The sequence below is a fragment of the Crotalus tigris genome, unplaced genomic scaffold (assembly GCF_016545835.1).
Source record: "Crotalus tigris isolate CLP2741 ecotype Arizona unplaced genomic scaffold, ASM1654583v1 scf7180000024338.4412243, whole genome shotgun sequence".
In the NCBI taxonomy this organism is placed as follows: Eukaryota; Metazoa; Chordata; class Lepidosauria; order Squamata; family Viperidae; genus Crotalus; species Crotalus tigris.
Window position 1 is genome coordinate 1,618,793 of NW_024100508.1, and position 21,118 is coordinate 1,639,910.

The 21,118-nt window shown below is 42.9% G+C and overlaps 2 protein-coding genes across 4 annotated transcripts; one reads left to right on the plus strand and one right to left on the minus strand.

The window, feature by feature from the left end:
• The first annotated feature begins 904 nt into the window (after positions 1–904).
• Positions 905–5,776, plus strand: HSPB6 (heat shock protein family B (small) member 6). Its single transcript, XM_039325651.1, has 3 exons — positions 905–1,180; positions 3,620–3,742; positions 5,238–5,776. Exons 1-3 carry the CDS (start codon positions 986–988, stop codon positions 5,427–5,429), a joined length of 510 nt encoding a protein of 169 aa, XP_039181585.1. The 5' UTR covers positions 905–985; the 3' UTR covers positions 5,430–5,776.
• Positions 5,777–9,716: 3,940 nt separating this feature from the next.
• On the minus strand, positions 9,717–20,255 carry LIN37 (lin-37 DREAM MuvB core complex component). 3 transcript variants are annotated; one of them, XM_039325666.1, is made up of 10 exons: positions 20,009–20,255; positions 19,149–19,202; positions 18,808–18,883; positions 17,600–17,650; positions 16,859–16,888; positions 15,068–15,153; positions 13,609–13,775; positions 12,271–12,420; positions 11,333–11,406; positions 9,717–9,978 (listed from the first exon to the last, which is right to left on the minus strand). In XM_039325666.1, exons 2-10 carry the CDS (start codon positions 19,180–19,182, stop codon positions 9,894–9,896), a joined length of 753 nt encoding a protein of 250 aa, XP_039181600.1. In that variant the 5' UTR covers positions 19,183–19,202; positions 20,009–20,255; the 3' UTR covers positions 9,717–9,893. The 3 variants fall into 3 exon arrangements, with proteins under 3 accessions (XP_039181600.1, XP_039181602.1, XP_039181601.1); XM_039325667.1 differs by lacking the exon at positions 9,717–9,978 and adding an exon at positions 10,459–11,178 and having other exon boundaries at positions 20,009–20,253; XM_039325668.1 differs by lacking the exon at positions 16,859–16,888 and having other exon boundaries at positions 9,718–9,978; positions 20,009–20,254.
• Positions 20,256–21,118: the final 863 nt, after the last annotated feature.

Genomic DNA, 21,118 nt, shown 5'->3' on the forward strand with positions numbered 1-21,118 from the left:
GCACATAGTTAAAATAACAAAAACCAAACAATCAAAATAATTTAAAAACAAAACCATACAAATGCAATTAAAAACGATAAGTAGAAGAAAAGACACAGGATTCACAGGAAAATTTCCAACATTTATGAACAAGGGTATCACTTGTACGACCACAGCTAGTCATCTGGTGATGCTCTCCTTTAAGAAAAGCTGTTTTAAAGAAATGATAAAAATCACCCTGCAAAAGGCCGAGTCACAGCCGTCTCTTGAAGCTGATCCACCTGTTGAAGAGCCACGGAGTACAATAGATTAAGTTACGGCGACTACGACTATTATCAGATTTGTGTTGTAGTACCCCGGATGGCCTCCACAGGGCAACATAACCACCTAGTGGCTGTCCCGTCTTCGCAGTCCGGAACATTAACAGTCATCGCGCTTCTCTTCAAAATCTCTCTAAAAGGGCAGGGCTCGCTCGCTCGCTCTCTTACGCGGGTGCTTATTTGGCCTGTTCCCCGTGCATAAAGTAACGTCTGAAATGAGCGAGGGGAAAGAAAAAAAAACAGAACGACCCCTTTTTCCAATCCCCAATCCAGGCTTGCAACAGCCTCTCCCATAGACCGACCAACTTTCCCCGCGTCCGCTTGCGATCACACTACCAAACTCTCGCACCAAGCCAGACAAAAGCAAAAAATCAGCTGGAACAGCTGCCCCCCCCCCCAACTCTCTTTTTGGACTCGGAGGCGTCCCGGCTCTGCTGCTGCTACTGCTGCTTCCAGACGAGCGGCTCTCCCACGGAGGCGGCTGAACTCCGCGGACCAAGGCAACGCGCTGGGTCCGGAAGAGCCGAAAACCTTCTAGCGAGTTCCAGACGGGGGTGGGCGGACCGGCGGCGGCGGCGGCGGCGGCTATAAAAGGACCGCCCAGACCCGACTCTCTGTCTGAGTCTCGCGGTGCAGTCAAGGCTCGCTGGGTCGGTATTGCTGAGCTGCTGCTTCCCTCCTGCGCAATGGACATCACCATCCAGCACCCCTGGTTCCGCCGGCCCCTGGCCTTCCCTTCGCTCTTCCCGCCTCGCCTCTTCGACCAGAGGTTCGGAGAGGGGCTGATGGAGAGCGACCTGCTCTCGGCCACTCTCTGCCCGTATTACATGCGCTTCCCACCCATGCAGATGCCCAGCATGCCGGAGACGGGGCTGTCGGAGGTGGGCGCCGCGTCCGAGCGGAAGGCAACTTTAGGGTCTCTTCGGGGCTGGGAAGGTCTTGGGGAATAGGCTGGACGTGCTGAGACGGGGTTTGCGTCGGATCTGGGCGTGTGTTTGTGTTTTCTCCTGGGTTCCCCCTGACCGTGGACTCGCGGGCCGAGGGCGCCGTGGGAACGGGGCTCCGCGCATCTAGCACCCGAAGGGGCGAAAAGGTCTGGGCCGATGAGTGAAAGGGAGAGGTGGGTGGGGGAGAACGGAAACGGTGCCAAGCGGAATGGGAGAGTCCGCTGCCTATTATGGTAACGTTCTTTTCCCTGCCCGAGCTGAAAGGACAATGCCAGCCAAATTGCCCTCCAGGCCAGAGACCTGGCATACAGCAGCCCTAAAGGCGCAGAAGAAACACTATCCTGTTGGATGGCTGCCTGTCCTTGCCTTAGCTGCCTTGACTAAAAAGTCAGCGGGAACAGAGGGAGCTGTTCCTTGGTCAGATTGTGACTTGGCTTGTGAAGTCAACAAGGAGCCAATTTGGCTTGTGTGAAGTAAAACCACCTATGGTGGCGTGTCAATCATTGGTTAAGGTTTATGGATTGCAAGAACTTGGCCAGCTACAGCTTAGTGCACTCTGCAAGTTCACCTGCTTGTTAAATTCACAGTGCTTTTTTTCTGGAGAAGGATGGAAGATGTTCCTGTTAAACTATTATCTTTTTTTCCAAAATCCTAGTGTGGGGAGCCCTTGGGGGGCAGAGCATCTAGTTTTCCCCTGGAGTTTGACTTCTTGCCTTCTTTCCATTACTGAACATGATTAAGGCAGTGAGGAGGCCCTTAGTTTAGTGTCAACCCTGCAAATATTGTATATTCTTGCTTTGACAATATGCAGAACTGTCTGGTATTTTGGGGGTTAATACAGAGCAGAAGGGGGGGCAAAGCCAGGGGGGAAGAAAGGAAGGAAACCTTTGACCTTCACACTAATTGGATAATGTGATATATGACAGCTAATTTAGGGAGGGAACATGCTGATAATTTAACTGCTCAGAGGAAGAGAACTTAGATCTTAGCATAAAGCCTCCATTATGCCTGTGCCGACATTTTGTAACAATAAATGACTTTTAGGAAAATCAATGCCTGGAAGTTATTTGAAGTGTTTCATTAGCCGGAACCATAACATTTAGTTTCAAGACATCCATGCCAAACTTTTAAAGCCAGAAAGCGGCCTGGAGAAGCTATTCAAGTAACGTTGATACTTGTTTCTGCAGGATGAATGCAAATGCAAATAATGGGGTGCCCCAATTTATGCAGAAATTTGGCGATCAGAGTTGTGGAAACTCTTACAAACTCCATTTGTAAATCATTTTCTAACTTCAAAGACTTGGACTTTTAACGTCTGGATTGTAGCAAGAGAGGCAGGGTGTTGGACCAATAGTTTTTGGATGGGTGGCTGTTGCCTAGCAGCATAGACAATGGTCTCACCCTATATAACCTAGTGGTTGGTTTGTAATTGGCTGTTGTAGAGAAACAGATGTCCTGCAGCTGCTGCATGCTTGTCATCTGCGCACCTATGAGATACTTGCACACTCATGTTTTCCAGTCTATTCTATACTGGATTTCCTTGAGAATGATGGGGGGAAATCTTGCATTCTGCCTGCTGCTGGGAATGATGAGAAATATGATTCAGATACGATTTTATGGAAGTCTGATCTCAAACCCGGCCCGGTAGCTTTCAGGTGTAAAAGAGCCATGAATTTATAAACATGAAAGTATGGGGTGTGTATATAGACATAAAGTTGCTTCTGATTGTGATTAAATGATGGATGGAAACTGTTTCCAGTGGAAATGCCTTAAACCAGGCATGTCCAACTTTGGCAACTTTAAGACCTATGAACTTCAACTCAGCCAGCCATGGGGAATTCTAGGAATTGAAGTCCACATGTCTTAAAGTTGCCAAAGCTGGACACTCTTGGCTTAAACCAGTAATGGCAAATCTTTTAGAGACCGAGTGGCCAAACTGCAACCCAAAACCCATCGGGTGCTGGGTGGGCATGGCCATTGGATAGGTGTGGCCCATTGGGTGGGCATGGCTGCAGTGGTAATGGCAGACTGGTTGGGACTAAAAAGTTCAATCAATCAATTCCAACTTTGCGAGATCTTTTTTTTCCCACAAGAAGTTGAAATTGATTGATTGATTGAACTTTTTTTTTTTTTGCACACGTCGGCGGAGGCCTTAAGAGAAAAGGATTTATAAAACCCAGTTGAAGGTCTAGAACTGGGGCGATGGCACGCGTGCCCACAGAGAGGGCATCTGTGGCACACATGCCATAGGTTCGCCACCACGGGCTTAAACCAATACAGTTTTATTGTATGTGAATTACCCCAGCAGATATTCTCTGTTAGATTCAGAAAAGTTGCTAGTTTCTCACCCACTTCCCCCCCTCCACTTTCCAGATGAAACTGGACAAGGATAAGTTCTCTGTCCTGCTGGATGTCAAGCACTTTTCACCAGAAGAGATACATGTGAAGGTGGTAGGCGACTACATTGAAGTACACGCCAAACATGAGGAACGTCCGGTACGTAGCTTTTTAGACCTTCTGCTGTTTACATTGTTAAAAAATGAGATTGAGGTGGGGGAAAACATAGTTTAAGGCTGCATTTTTAAACCTGTGTTTAACCTGGAACTCAAACTGAATTTGCATTGCTCAGCATTTTCACACAAAGATGTGTTTAGGATCGGAGGTAAAAAGGTGGATCTTGCACAAAGTGCTTAATCCTAGCCTTGAGTTAATAAGCTACAATTTATATACAGGTAGTCTTCAACATACAACCACAACTGAACCTAAAATTTCTGTAGTTGTAACATGGTTGTTAAGTGAATCTGGCTTCCCCACTGATTTTGCTTGTCAGAAGGTCACAAAAAGTGATCACATGACCCCGGGACACTGCAACTGTCATAAATACGAGTCAGTTGCCAAGTGTCTGATTTTGATCATGTGACCATGGGAATGTTGCAATGTCTATAAAACCATCATAAGTCACTTTTTTCAGTACTGTTGTAATTTTGAATGGTCCCTAAACAAACGGTTGTAAGTCAAGGACTATCTGTATTCATATAAGCTGTATTCAGACATTTAAACCTTATGATTTAACGTGATGTCTTGATTTTTCCAATATGTTGAACCATAGATCTTATTTTAGCCTATTTTGCAGTTACGAGACAAAGCATGTATTACAGCTGGGACACAACTCAGTTTTGGTTAAAAATTTGTTGCTTTTGGCACCAGTGGAATATTTAAATTTTGGGGAGCTCTTTTGGATGCTTTCCTGAAATATCACCTATATATTATTTGTAGATTTGCAAAATGGCTACTTTCGTGCCTTTGGCCTTTTACAAAATCCCCACTTCCCTAAAGGAAAGTAACAAGTTTATTCTTTTTCAATATGCTTCTTGCTTGTCCCACCCAGAACCAGGTGGACCCAACATCTGAACAAAACTCTACAATTCTGCAAGGGTTATTTTTGTTTTCTGATGATGCCCAGGGAGGGTGTGAGGAACCCTGTGGGAGGTGAAGCAATAAAGATAGTGCTGGAAATGTTCTTGGTAACAAGAGCATGCCGTGATTTTTTTTTAAGATGCTTTAATTTGAAAAGGTGGGTCAGGAAAGGTTTGCAAAAGCCTGAAAACTTTGCATGTCGAAAGATTGCCCCATAGTGACAACATCACCCAGAAAAGTGACTTAATGACCGTTTTTCACACTTAATGACTGCTACAACATCCCCATGGCCACATGATCAAAATTTGGAGGCTTGGCAACTGCTTCATATTTATGACGGTTGCAGTGTCCCAGGATCATTTTGCGAAGGTCGGACAAACAAAATCAATAGGGAAGCCAGATTAGCTTAACAACCAACATGTTACCAATTTAACGACTGCAATGACTCACTTAACAACCGGGGCAAGAAAGGTTGTAAAATGGGGCAAAATTCACCCGTCTCACTTAGCAACAGAAATTTTGGGCTCTTCCCTGTTTCACCATTAATTTGTCTTGTGTTGCTCTGTTCTTACAGGACGAACACGGCTACATCTCCCGTGAGTTCCACCGTCGCTATATGGTCCCCAAGGGGATCGATCCAGCAGCTATCACCTCCGCTTTGTCTCCAGAGGGGGTGCTCTCTATCACTGCCCCCACTAAAACCCCTGCATTGGAACGGAGCATTCCCATCACTCGCCAAGAGAAGCCAGCTGTTACTGGGAAATAAGAGAGAAGCAGCCTACCCCAGAATTTTTCATATTCCCCCCCCCCATTAGATATCAGCATTGTGAGCTTGGACTCCCCTTACTTGTAGGTATAAGGTTGTTCACTCTTAAGCCTTTAAGGAAGTAACGTTCCTTTCCTACTCTGCTCAGTGCTGCTGGGATGCTGACAGCAAAGACACCGTTGTTGTAAAATTTCAGCCCATCTACTGGAGAAGAGAGCCATTTTCTTCCTCTGACTAGAAACATCTTTCTTTCTTTGCAGGCTTACTCTGTACCACTCTTCGTGTTGAAATGACTTCCTTGTATAAGTACCCATTTGCAATAAAGTGCTTTTTGCTTACGAACCAAATGTTGCCTGAGGGATACTTGCCGATAAACATGAAGCTACTATCCTATCTTTAGGGGAATGGAATGGAATGGAACGCAATTGCCCATGCAGCTTGAAATGAAGGAGCTGTGGGGTGTGAATGTGGTTAAAAAGATGAATGTTTGATGTTCTAGAAATGTGTGGGATATTACAGAGAAAGTAGGCTTTTCAAAGGGCCGGGGACTTTTGCTAGTTGCTGCTAGAATTTGAGCTATGCAATGGGGTGTCCTTGCACTAAATTAGTTGTGCTTGGACTGCAAGTTGGCGCGAGAAATTAACCATGTTGCTATGCAGTTTATATGGATCAAATCTAATTACCAATAAGAGTCTCCTGAGCTTAGTTCATTTCAGGGACATGTGTGCATACCAAAGAGAAACATGGATTACAGCAGGGGTCTCCAAACTTGGCAGATTTAAGACTTGTGGACTTAAGTTGAAGTCCAGAAGTCTTAAAGTTTCCAAGTTTGGAAGTGGTTTGTCTTCTGGTTTGTTTTTTTTTCCAAATTCCAGTCTACTGTATAACCCAGACATTTCCTTGTATTCTCTCACCAAAGCACTTTCCAGCCTTGACCATTACTTAGCTTTTGGAAAGTAGAGAAACTGATCTGGTTACCTATTTTTTTTTTTATTATGGTACCCATTCTATAGCACAAACATTTTTAAATGCTACGTTGCAATGCAGCTATTATTGACTGGATGAAACAGATGGATCTGCTAGAGTTGAATAAGATTAACAGTTTTGGGAGAAGTTTTTTAGACTGTTGTCATTCTCTTTGCCATTCAAGTGTCCAACCTGAGACTATAATTGCAGAATAAATTATTGTGCAGATTTCATTTCACAATTTCTCTGCTAAATAACGATTGCCTGTTATCAGTGAAGGGATGTTGAATATAAGCAGCACATAGAAATAGTGATGTTTGACCTTCCCAGCTTGATGGATTATTGATACTCCATCAGGTTGGTGTCACAGGGCTACCAGCTATTTAAATAACTAAGGCTGGTTGAAACACCTGTTGTCATTAGCTTGATCTTGATATTTAATCTCAACCCATTTTTTTATGTGCTTCTTGATTTTTATTACAAGAGCTTGCATATCATTTGCATTTTCAGTTATGCCCATGTTGCAAAGGTGGGGAGGGTGAAATAAAATCTGTGCTTTGTGAAAACAGATCAAATTTCCAATTAATGGGTACAGATGTGCAAAACAAATTCTGTGGATGATAAACTAGGATTTCCCATAAAAGGTTCCCCTGCTGTTGAAATTAAGGAGAAGGAATAAGTTATGGGTTCTTCTGTAGAAAAGGGGCAGGAGCAGGGAGTGGGATAGGTGTAAATCAACAGCCATCCTTTATAGATGATAATTCCTAGCTCCCATGTTAAAAGAAAAAGAAAATGCTTTTCATTAACTAAGTAGAGAATAAAAGGTTTTTGAATTGTGCCAAGGAGAATTTTGAAGCCAGGTGGATGCAAATCATACAACCAGATACACAATGCCCATGAAAGGAATTATTTCTTGAATGTGTTGGTACTTGTCTACATTAAGTTTAATGAGCAAATCCAAAAAGCTGATCTCCACCCAGAACTAGGAATAGAGATGGTGACAAATCCAATGGAAAGCTACCAAAGTTATTTTAAAAACTTAGCCAACAGTAAAAGCACGTATTTTCAAGATGCAGTTCTGGGGCAAATGTTGGGTTGGTGCCACACAGCTTAAAAAAAACTGCCTTTTGCAAAAATTTAACATGCACTTTGGCGTATGGTTTACCTGGGAGTTGGCCAGACTGCCCTCTTTATATTTGGCTTTGTTCTAAATGTGATTTCCTTTATAACTCTCCCTATTTGGCTTTTGCTGTATAGGTAGAACGCTGCTCTACATATTTATAGATTTTAAATTGAATTTCTAGATCGGGGTGTCCGTAACCTTGGCAACATTAAAACTTGTGGACTTCAACTCCCAGAATTCCTCAGCCAGCCTGCCAAGGTTGGACACCCCTGATCTAGATTACTCTACAGATTCTAGATTCTTCTAGATCAGTGGTTCTCAACTTTTTTAATGCCGCGACCCCCAACCGATCGTAAGTCGAGGACTACTCAACTGGTGCAGCACCGTTTGCAGAATGGGACTTTTGGCGGGCTCAGCAGGGCAGAGACAGCCTGGACAATTCCTATTGGCTTTTGAAAGCCAATAGAATTAGACTCTATTCAAGAGAGTCTATTCTATTGGCTTTCAAAAGCCAATAGAATAAAAGGGAGTAGCACAGCTAAGGAAAAGGGGGGAAAAATGGCGGACTGCGTTGTTTGGCGACCCCCGTGAAATGGTCGTTCGACCCCAAATGGGGTCCCGACCCACAGGTTGAGAACCACTGTTCTAGATTCTAGTAGTTATAGCTATCTATAACATCTTAAATGAAACCTTTGCCCAAATTACTTCTTAAACATTTAAATGCTGCTTTGAAAAGGCTAGGTGGCTTTTTGAAATTAAGGATTTCAAACACTTAGCAAATGGCAAATGAAAGCCCTTTGCATGAGTTGAAAAAGGAAGTATAGAAAATGGTTAATGAACTCCCCAATGAAGGAAGGGATCACATGTTGGAGTTTAGTAGGTTATAATCTGGTCAGGTGGTTTAGGATTCAGCATGATGGGAGGTCTTGATCTGTTGTATAAATCAGACCAGTATTAAGTTTGTTACCAGGCATTAAACATTAAGTGAACACAACTGTTTAGCATAAGGGTCAGAACACAACCAAAATCTCCCTTTTCAGCCTTACGGTCTCCAAATTCATGCAACACATCAAGCTATATTTTTACCATTATTGCACTGGGATTGTAAACCATGTTTTATGGTTTCTCCACCTATGATTTGCTATTACCAGTATGATTTATTAGTAGTTCAACCATAGCAGAAGAGAACATTCTGATGCAGCCACAATTGAAAGCTGATGTCAGGGAAGGATTTTCAGCTTGTACCTTAGGGAACAACTGAGTCATGTGTGCATGATTGATGTACCAGCTGCACAGGGTCATCTGAAATCAGGCTGGTCCTCAAAGAATTGGTGTCGGGTGCTGGAGCATCGTATATCTTTGCATGTGAGTTAAAAAAACCCAATCTGCAATATTTGCCGAGTCAATAATCCTTGGCTGTCAGCCCAGCTGCAAAGAGTTAAGTTGAGAATGCTCTCTGGAACCTATCGTGAGCTTTGTGGAGGAAGATAGAGAAACACATGTTTGCATAATAGGCTATAGATAGACCTAAGTCAAGTTGCCTCCTTGGCTCTTATGCATTCTCTAAACCCTGGATGGCTTATCATGTGTGAATCCAGATAGTTTATACTAGATGAATCCAACCCACATAAGGCAAAATAGCTAGACGTTAGGAGAAGTGGGCTTGTTTCCCTTCTCAGCAAGGCCGGAGTACACGTAGTCCTGGATTTATGATCAAAATTGGGACCAGAATTTCTGTTGCTAAGCAAGGCAGCTGTTAAGTGAGTCACACCCAATTTTACAACTTTAATAATAATAATCCCCTGCTCAGGCTGGAAACCCTATAACATTTCAGACAAATGGCTGTCCAGTCTCTTCTTAAAAACTTCCAGTGTTGGAGCATTCACCACTTCTGGAGGCAGGTTGTTCCACTGGTTAATTGTTTTAACTGTCAGGAAGTTTCTCCTTAGTTCTAGGTTGCTTCTCTCCTTGGTTAGTTTCCATCTGTTGCTTCTTGTCCTGCCTTCAGCCGCTTTGGAGAATAGCTTGACTCCCTCTTCTTTGTGGCAGCCCCTGAGATATTGGAACACGGCTATCATGTCCCCCCTCGTCCTTCTCTTCGTTAAACTAGACATACCCCATTCCAGCAACCATTCTTTATATGTTTTAGCCTCCAGTCCTCTGATCATCTTTGTTGCTCTTCTCTGTACTCTTTCTAGAGTCTCAACATCTTTTTTACAATGTGGTGACCAAAACAACTTTAACCACTTTTGCCATGGTTGTTAAGCAAATCACTGCAGTTAAGAGAATTATGTGGTTGTTAAGCAAATATGGCTTCTCCTTGTTGGAAGGCAGTGGAAATAATGATCATATGAGTCCAGAATGCTGCAGTCATCTTAAACACATGCTAGTTGCCAAGTGTCCAGACTTTGATTATATGACCATGGGAATTTTGTGACAGTTTTAGGCAGTGCTTTTTTTCTAAAAAAAAAAAAAAAATGTCGGAACTCACACACATCATACAACCTGCCTTGCCTACCCTACAAGGTTCCATCCCAAAAAGGTGCCGGAACTCCGTTCTGGGTGTTCTATGAGAAAAAAAGCCCTGGTTTTAGGCATGAGAACCAGCTGTAAGTCACTTATTTCAGTGCCATTGTAACTTCAAATAGTTGCTAAATGGTTGCAAGTCAAGGACTACCTGTAGTCAACTAATTTAGCCTTCATCTACTTTACTTTCCCCTTTAAAAATAACACTACAAAAAACACATCAAGATGCATTGTGGGAAGCATTAGGCTTAGTAATGAGTTCTAACTGTTCCTAATATGGGAGAACTTTATCTACAAATACGATCTCAGTTCATATTTTGGCAATCTAGATAGGTCCCGAAAATCTTTTCACTATAAGTAGAGTCAGCAGCTGCTATGCATCAGCTGGTTAATTAATGTGTTCCAATGCCAAGCTAATTTACATGGATAATTTATTATAATACGTGGTAATTTACAAGATTGATTTTTTTACACTGAAACCTCTACAGGGAAGGAGAGAAAAAGCATGGATGTTATACATACAGACCATTCCCTTGTGGAACCCTTACTTCTTCAAGGATGCCAATATTGAACTTGAAACTGTATTGGATGAGGTCCAAGCTACATGGTAGTTCAGAAGTAGCCATCTATGACCATGTATGCATAATATATTTCCCTATGGCTAGCTCGAATAACTAAATTTTCTACTCACTGAATCATTAACTAACCATGTGAATTGTGTTTGCACAATATACTGGTTGAGGTCTGGTGGGTCAGCTTCTGGCAGCAGGAATCTAGCCAGTGTCATTAACTTATGGTTGAATGTGTTGTGTGAACCAAGGTCACAGCTTAGCTAATCATGGATAACTAAGTTGGTAAAGGCATGCATAGTAGCATGCATAATGCATAAATTTATAGGGGTCCTGATATGTCTTCTTGTGAAGTGAAGCCTCACAAAATCTACAAGCTCACATACTGCAAACAAAAGCTGCATTTATTGATAGACAAACTCGGAAGCAGTCACGTTAGCCCAGAAGGCAAGGGATTCCAGGAAGACCAGAGCCCCTCACTCTTCATTGCCGTTCATACATCTCCTTAAGGATCTTCATGCTCTCCGCATAGCGCAATTGATTCTTCTGAGAAGCTTCTTTCCACCTGGAAACAAGCCACAAGCCAAGCATCGCACATGGATTTTTGCATTATCCTTTCCACAAATTGTTTCTCACTATACAGACATTCTAGCATGGGATCAATAACTGGATCTCCTGCCTCTGGCCCACATTTTGGCTTTCTGTTACACAAGCCCTACCTTTGTCGGATCTTCTTCCATCTCTCCATGTTCTTGTAGATGAGGGTGGACATTGAAGGGACCGATTCAGAAGTCTAGGAGCGTTTATGGGAGAGAGGAAAAAATAGGCAAGATCACTTATTTGCTATGGGGCTAAGATACTGTATGAATGTCCTAACAAGCATCTTCAATTTAACAACAAGAGCATCTGATACTTTTGCTAGATTTATTGGAAACATATCTGTCTGTGAAACTTGCAATCCTAAATTCCTTTCCAGTTTATTTTACTTAGGTTGATTTAGTTGGTGGCACATCTTCAGTTTTTAGCTGCATTTTTAAGTTTATACTTACATTATTCTGACTCATTCAACTTCCTGTTCTCTATCCCCCCCCCGTTCTTTTAAATTAAAACTTCTTATAAGTACCCTTTCCTCACTTGAACTGAGAAAAGTATTCTAAAATAATCCTCTGACAACTTGGCACAAAAGCCTACTCTATCCACACAACACAATCAAATCAGTTGAAAATGTAGTGGCTTGATTGGTGGGATTGTTATTCTGATATCGTGTATGTATACGTGCGTAATGTTTTGCATTGTGTAAAATCCAAACTGTTTAGTTTATGGCTCAATGCCCTGGGGAAACCCAGAAAAAGGGAGACAATTTAGCAGTTAAATGCACATAGTATGTTATTTAGCAACTATGCTTTTTTTTTAAGCTTTGATTTAGGTTTTGGCATGTTGTGTGAATCCAACCACACAATTAAAAATACATTTCAAATTCAAAATGCTAGTGTCCTCTTAAAAGTAATATCCTGATGCATTCTGCCCTGTATCTTGCTAATAATAAGAGGGGATTCAGATGAGAAAAGGTCACTAAAATACCTGCCATTTGCTATTTTACCATCCTACCTATTTATTCTCACCCTCCCCCCATACTTAATCAGCATGGTGGTCTGACCGTTTCAGCAGCTACTTTTGTTTCCTCTTCAGATGCTGGTGGGAATGGGATACGTAGGTTAACTGGTTCCCCTGCAGGATTTGTCTGGCAAGGAATAGGTGGTGGAAGTTTGTAGACATCCTGGATCTTTCCATTTAAAACTTCATCACCCTGGAATCATAGAGTTTAAGAGAGAGGAGAGAAAGATGAGTTGAGAACAAAAAAAAAAAAAAAAAAAGGATTCAACTTTTGTAGATTTAATCAGAAGACTTGTTCTTGAAATATAGTATATAAAGTTGTGTTATCACATCCATTTTGAATCTAAAATGCTCTAAACTTCAAATTCTCTCTTGTAAATTTGAAAGTATAGACTTGGCCCAGCTCTCTGAGGCCAACCTAGAAATACTGGTGCTGTAGTGACTATTTCAGAAGTGCTCTATGCCTAAGGCGTAAACATACATGTGTTTCAAACTCAAAAGACTTCTGGAGTAGTCAAAATAGTTGGCAAAGTTTGAACAACCCATTCTAAACTGAAACGTCTGCAGCCCTTATTCAGGTATAAACATCTTGGTAGGGACAAAGAAGATGCTGTGGGTCTAAAAATGGCAATGAGTTGCACTATCAGCCCGAACAGTTAATTATCAGGTTGGTGGGGGTATGGCTCTGGGACATCTATCATCTTTGAGGTTTGCATTTGGACATTTGGTTGAACCAGTCTTCAGAATCTAGGGCAAGCCTGTCCATCTTGAAAAGCCTGATTTTTCCATTTTAGACAGAGGAGAATGTAAAAATAGATCTGGATCTGAGCCTTGTTTCACTGGAAGAATCCTAAGTTTTGCTCAAACATTGGCTCAGTATTCCACAGCCTGGGAACTCTGGAAACTATAAGCTTAATGAACTTAAAGGTAGTCCTCATTTAACAACATCAATTGGGACCAACAACTCAAGTCATTAAGCAAGCGCTAAGTTAAAACCACAACTGTGTTTATGATCTTGCTTCAGCTTTCCTGTGCTTTACAGACCTAAGGTTGTAAATGCAATTGTTGGTCATAAAGTTACTTTTTCATCACTGTCATAACTGCAGATGGTCACTAAACAAGGGCTACTATACAAGATGCCATATTGGTAAAGAAGGATATAACGTGTGTGCATAAAAACCCCAGATCAGATCCAGATTTCATTTAGATCACATATTTACTAGTCTGACCTCCTCAATTGTGTGAGTTATGGAGAGAAAGATGTGCACCAGATTTTAAGTCCCCCGAGAAAACTTTGCAGAAAGTGGTAAACTCAGCTATTGTTTTACTGATGATAAACCTTTTCCCACTAGAAGCAGGATTGGGGAATCTTTTTCTGTACCTCTTCATCTTCAAGCAGGGTAGGCAGACGTGGGCTGGGAGATCGTTCCTGTTCCCGCACCATGGGACTATTCCGCATCCAAGCTCGGCAGATGGGATAAAGTGGGGTGTTCTCAGAAAATTGAGCCAGGTCTACACTTCGATCAAACAGCTTGATGATGTAGGTGTCTGCAAGGATAAAGATGCATTAAAAATTAAGAAACAGATCTTAAATCAGAGCTGGGTGATGCCTTCCTTCCTTCCTTCCTTCCTTCCTTCCTTCCTTCCTTCCTTCCTTCCTCCCTCTCTCCCTCCCTTCTTTCCACAATATAGGAGGAGCCAACAATTTTTGTTTGTTTAGAAAAGCTTTGGAGAGAGATTTAATGGGGAAGTAAGTGTTTAAGACTAGACATTTTGCTTCTGAAGCTTCCCCTCCTCAGGAAAAATGGATTGGTCTGTGGTGTTTTAAGGAGTAAAAGCTGTGCCTTAAACCTCTCTGTCAGCCCTTTGAGATAGGCCAGGATAGGAAAAGACTCCATAAGACAAACAGGAATTCTACTTTATGGATATAGGCTATATAGTAACAGAGGCTTGAAAACCAGGCAGCATTTCTCCTTTGTTCTCTCTTAGACCAAAGAGAATCAAGATAAGGTCACTTGGAGTTTTGCCAGCTGCTGCATTCCTTCTCCAAGGTCATCTCTGTGCTTCTCTGCATTTGGCCATCAATTTTGCTCTTTAAAACACTCCCCAACAATCCCAGACAACAAACCAACAATTTGAATTTGTTCCCTCCATAGTTCTTTGAGCCAAATGTGATTTATGGCACCAAAATAGCCTATTTCACCTACCTTAAGCAAACCTCAACAAGTAGCAAACTCAGTTGTTGTTAGTGCCTATATGGAAGACCACCTAGGTTAGACTGGGAGATTAAAGGCACTTGCAAACCATTTCTGTAATGCTGCCAAGAACCCCACAGATGCAGTTCCATCCATGGACACCTTTACCTTTAACAAATTATTTCCACAAGAAAGGAGATGGAAGAGGAAAAGATTCTTAAGCTTTCATTATTTTGTCTCCCCCAGGCCAACTGATTCAAGTTACAAAAGAAGAGAAGTACCCTCATCTTAGTAAGAAAACTGCATTTCCAATAAACAGGCATTTTCCCTAATGCAGGATTGAGAAACTGGTGTCTCTTCAAACATTGCTGAACTACAGCTCCCAGAATTCCTCTACTGGCCATAGGCTCTGAAAGTCCAGCAATATCTGGAGGCCATCTCTGTCAGAAAGACTTAGGAATTTGGGATTCAGAAACAGAAGGTGGGCTGGGATAGGGGAAAAGGAATGTGGTAGAGAGGAGTCATAACTCAGCGGCAAAACATAAGCTTTGCATCCCGAAGGCCAGCAGTTTAAGTCTCCCCAATATCACTGATATTGGAGATATTGGCTCAAGTTACCAAGGTAGCGCTGGTGTTTTCACTTACTCTGCTTTTGTGGTCCTCCTTCCGTGAGTCCATCGTCCATCTCCTTCCTCTTTTTGCGGCGATGATGGGAGAATCGGGTAGAAGGCCTGAGGACACAAAAGCATTAGAGTGCGATGCGAGTGGCTGGAGAGCTCGCACTGAGTAGAGGAGGCTGTAAGACTTCTGAGGTGTCTTCCAATTCCATTATGATTCATTCCATGGGCTCTGAAGAACCTGATGGAAGGATCTCATAAGTATCCTGGAACAAGACACCCAGAATGAATTGAGAAAATACTCAAGTTTTGTTTTTTTTTAATGGAGGCTAGGTAGCTTTTAGTAAAGGTTTAATTGGGATTCCTGCACTGAGCAGGAAGTTGGAGTTAACCGTCTCTTCCTGCGCTAGGATTCTATAACTCTGAACACTGGCAGATGTAGCAAGCTATTATATACAACGATTGGAAGCAAAGTCATAGAGTATCCACAAAGTATAGGAATCTGGCAACTTCTCGATTCTTTTGCATGCTGTTTTTTTTTCTTGATCGAGACAAATCAACTTGGTTCTGAAGAAAAATGCACACCTGGTTTCTTTTAGTCCAGCCACGTCCAACCTTTTGGCTTACCTGGGCCTTATATAAAATATATAATATAGTTAATGAATATAAATGTATATGATAATGTTAAAAGTTTACAATCTTGTGGGGCGATGTTACTAGCTCTCTAAGGCTGCATATGCCATGGGCCGTGAGTTGGACACACTTGTTTTAGATATAAGATGGAATTTGGATCCCACTGGGAACAGCAAGCATGCTAGGATAATGGGACATTGTGGATCTATCTCAGATCATATCAATGGCAAAAGTTTAAAGCTGTTTTCTATCCTGCCATCGTTTTGAGCTGGCTTGTTGTCCGCCTACAGATATATCTTAATCGCGCAAGGGCAATTATACAATAGGCCTTGGGCCTGTTTTGCCTCAGCCTATTTATTACTTCATATAGTATAAAACAGGGGTGTCAAACTGCCGGCCCGCGGGCTGGATGCATCACATGGAAGTCGCGCCCACCCCATTGCCGGCAACGGCAAAATAATCCTGTGATGTCGCAAATTTGACATGTCTGGTATAAAACTTCTACATTTTGAATTAACTCAATCAACCTAAAGGGCACAGGAAATGGGCTATTGAGCATCTAAATTGCTCTCCGTTCCTATTGAGAAGAATCACTTTGCGATCAGTTTTTAAAAATCCATCCACAACAAGTCATTTGTTGGTTTGTTTATTCTAGACCGCCCCAAGTATTCTGGGCTGCAAGGAGCAAAACTTAAAGTCAAGGCAGAAGAAGGTAAGAAAATATAGTTTATTGCAGTGTCTCCAGTCAGTTGCAGCTGAAGGCATGATGAAATTAAGAGAGAGGCTGTTGCTTTTGAGAACTCTGTTCTCAAGAAAAAAACAAAAAGCTCCAGACCTGAATTCCAACTGCTGTGCAAGGAAGTGAGCAGAATGCATTGGCTGCACTCATTCCCACAACTGAAGAAACAAGCCACTCCTTTGGCTTGTCTCTTTGACTGCGAGAACTGCCAGGGAGGAATTCCAAAACAAAACCTGCAGGCCAAGTTCATACACAGCACTGAACACAATATAAGAACCAGACCCTGATGGCATTCAACACAATAACATGTGAACCAGGCTGCAGAATTCTGTGCCAGACGCTTGCATGATTTTACTTTAGATCTTCAGATGAACTCAATAAGAAAACTTTCTACTCTCCCACTCAGTGATCATCGATAGGCAAGAAGAACAGGGCTAAGAACCATACCTCTTTCCTGTAGCAATAGGAGAAGGGTCCCTGCAACCGCAAAGCAAGAGAGGTTAGGAAATACCTAGTAGGCAACAGCCCCACCAGAAAGAAAATCGCTTTTCTAGGAAGTTGGTCTCAGGAAGGTTAGCAAGTCTATAAACTGGAGAAGGAATGGGAAGCTGTAGCCTCCAGATATTGCTGGACTATGATTCCCAGAAGTCATAGCCAGCCTGGCCAACAGTGAATGCTGGGAGTTGTAGTCCAGCTGGAAGGACAAAAATTCCTCACCTCTTTGGGGCCTGCTGTCCCAGACCATTAGTAAAACCTCCTCCTTGAAATTTGGTAGCAATGAATGTTATAAATATTTATAAAAATATTGTAAACAATTTGTAATGCGTGGTTTTGAAAAAGCTTCAAAAGCAAGCAAGCAGAAAGAAGGATAACTAGATAGATATATTTCCGGTTGTTGCACGTGATATTCTAAAAGTTAGAGGTTGCTTGGGGAAGAGAAAAGATTTTGAGACCCACTTCTCAAATTCCTCCCAGGTACTCCTGAAAGAAGAGCAAAGTAAAGGATTTTAGAGATGCTGCAGGAAACGTAAGCCAATTATTTCAATGCCTGATTGTCCATTGAACAAAGTGAACCTCTCTGGAAAAAAAGAGAAAGAAATGCTTTCTTTGCCTGAATTCAGCTAATAGCTTGAGACAGGTCAACGTGCAAAGATAAAGGAGAGAGCTGAACATATACTTGCTCCTTACTTGCTGAGTATATCTGATGACGTCTTTCCAGGGTCCTCTTCCATTTGTTCCCTGAAAAGAAAAGAAGGAAAACGTAATCAGCTTTTGCCCAAAACATGAACTCTCCCTTGAAGGTTCTTCCTCACAATCACCTCAGCCTCACCAGAAATGAGAAACTGACAAGCTCAGGGGTAGGCAACCCTGGCTCTTTTATGACTCGTGGACTTCAACTCCCAGAATTCCTGAGCCAGCCATGCTGAGGGGAAAGGGAGAGGTTTCCATACTGAGCCATGCTGGCTCAGCAATTCTGGGAGTTGAAGTCCACGAGTCATAAAAGAGCCGAGGTTGCCTACCCCTGGACAAGCTGGTAGAATAGGAAGAGATTCACAAGAATCTTTAGCCTGGGATAGGAAACCCATGGCACGCCCAGCCTTACTCTATTACAGCTTCCAAAATAGCTCATCATTGGCCATGCTTCCAACAGAAACTGGGTGTAGTGATAGCCAGTATTATACAGGTATTCCTCAACTTACAACTGTTCACTTAGCAACTCTTCCAAGTTACGACCAACCCAATAAAGGAGACTTACAACCCAGATTCGAAGTTCAAATGGCTTCCTTCACAGTCACATGACCAAAATTTGGGCGCTCAGCAACATGGCTGGTTTTATGACCCCTTGAAGTGTCCCACGATCACACAGCCCCATTTCAATAACAATTTTGCTGAAAATCGGCACTTCTATGTTTTGGCAAAACTGTGCCCATAACAAACCATTGGTTCACTTAACAACCACGGCACTTGCTTTACAACCATGCAGAAAGGTTCAAAATTTGTGACCGACCCATTTTACAACTGCAATGGGCAGGTTCAATTATGGTCATAGGTTGAGGGCTGTCTCTAGTGGTAATATCTAAATTTCCACAGGTTGCCTATTCATGGGCTCAACCAATCAGGAGTTGTTTCAGTTGACATCTCTGTTTTTGGCACTTCAAACTCTTGGTTTCTGCTGTTTGGGGTATTCTACCCTAACTGGTCAGATGTGCTGGGACTTTGGCCATATTGGCGAGGTGTACTGGATGTTATAATCCTGATACATCTTACAAATGATAATTTAGGAAATGTTAATAAAAAGCAAAAATGGTCCGTTCAACTACTTTAATACCTTTCAAATATCAACAGAAGGTTTCAGATTCCTTCTCAGTGCTCAGAACTGACTTGCTGATTCTTACCTATCAACATCATTTTTCTCCAGCAGACACTGTAGGACGGCATCAAGACGGTTTCGGGCATTGGCTGTCTCAAGATCTGAGGATGACAAGAGATTGTTACTCCAGCATACAGCAAAGAGAGGAATTCATGATGTATCTTTTTTTTTTTTTAGGTTAACAATGAAGTTGCCTGGTTTTTTTCAGGTCTAGGAAACCCCCAAAGGTCTGTGGATTACTGTCTTAAAAAGATTACTGTCTTAAATAAATGCAATCAAAGCTGAAGAATGGGAACGGGAGAGAAGATGTTGGATAAAATCCAAAGCTTTGAATTTTTATAGCAGAACATTCCCGAGGCATCTTACCTGGTTTTTCTGTTTTGACTTTGGTATGTAACATGATTGTCGAGAATCGATTCCCTGCAGGAGTAAAAGAGGGAGGGGGATTTTAAATTCACATTTTGCAAAAGAGTTCAGGCATGACACAGGCACAAAAGACAATAGAGTCCAAAAATTAAGGGAAGAACGACAAAGAAACTCAACTCCACCTTGATTTTGCCTAATGGAAGAAGGAACAAACTTGGACCAGTTTTCAAGATTCTGTTATTATAGGTAGCCTTTGACTTATGACCACATTTGAGATCAAAGTTTCCAGTTATTAAATGAGTTTTGCCCAATTTTCCAACCTTTTTGCCACAGTCATGTGATCATTAAACGAATCTGGCTTCCCCTTTGACTTTGTTTGTCAGAAGCCAGATTACCCAAATGGTATTACAAGGCCCCTGGACAGTTACGAAGCACCCAGAGTTTGATCATGTAACCATGGGGTTCCTGCCTTAAGCATGTTGTCTGAATCGGGCCATCCCACTCATCCACCTTCTGGGCTCTTTGCGTTACGGGAACAAAGCCCCGGCGATCTCTGGATGGGGTTAGCGAGTTCTGTGAACCCAGCCGGTGAGGACTTAAGAACTCTGGGCGCAGACAGGATTGATTGACTGAGCTCCTATTAACTCTGCAGCTTGCATCCCGATCAGTCCTTCCCCCTCCAACATTTTTCCCCCTTCGGGGGAGCCGCTTTTTCGTCGCTCGGGTTAAGCAGCGCCGAAAGCGAATTCCCGGCGGATCGGTTGCACCTCTATAGCAGCCCCCGATCTCCGTTCTGCCCGATCCCGCAGCCACAGCCCAAGAGAAGACCCCCCCCCCCGCATCGCTGTGCTTCCTCTTACTTTCGGTGGAAAGGAGCGATTCCAGCCCCCCCCCAAAGGATCAGATGAAAGGCAAATCCTTGGGGGGGGGAGGTCGCTGTTGTTTTGCTGTCGGCTCTCGGCTGGTTGTCTGACTCGCTTCCTTCCTTTCCTAGCTTTGCACCCCGATGGCGCGCAACCCCAGACCCCTCCAACGAAAATCTGCCTCTTCTGGATCACTTGCCCGTTCGCACGAATGCAGAAAAACCGCCTCTGGTGCTTTGCATGCTGGGAATCGTAGGCAGGGCGATTCCACCCAGTGACTGAGACTGTTTTTCCGCCCCCCCCCTGCGAATAAAAACAGCGCCTCTTGTGCAAGGATGGCGCTCATGTGAGCCATAGACAGCTACTACTATTTTTTCTTGTCGCCTTAACAGAATAGTAGACTACAGAGTTGGAAGGGACCTTGCAGGGCCTTCTACTGCAAGCCCCTGCTCAAGCAGGAGACCCTATAACATTTCAAACAAATGGTTGTCCAATGTTTTAAAAAGCTCCAGTGTTGGAGTACCCAGAACTTCTGGAGGCAAGTCGTTCTCCTTAGTTCTGGGTTGCTTCTCTCCTTGATTAGTTTCCATCCATTGCTTCTTGTTCTGCCTTCAGGTGCTTTGGAGAATCAGTCGACCGTCCCCCCTCTTCTTTGTGGCAACCGCTTAGATTCTTTCCCTTCCTCTTGCAGAAGTTGGTCATATTGCATTGCGGACCCTTCAGAGTCCCACTACAGACTGAGCTTTGTGCATTTTTAAGACCAACAGTATGAACAACTTCTTCAAAGCTTTGATTCAGCATCTCGACAACACAGGGAAGGGACAACTTCCTTAAACAATGTAGTCTTTAGATCACATGAGCGTCATCCTTGCGCAAGAGGCGCTGTTTCCATTCGCAAAAGTCCCTCTCTTCTCAGTCTCTGTCTTGCTGATTCGAAAAGCTTTGCTTTTCCTCCCGAAAGTCTTCCAAAAGACGTCAGATACAGCTTCTCCATTAAAACTTGAACGCCAGTTGGATTTTGCTCATTTAGATCTCAACCCAGATCACATTTTCCTTCTAGCCCCCCCCCCCCCAGGTGGTGCCAAGGTAGAACATCAACACAAGATC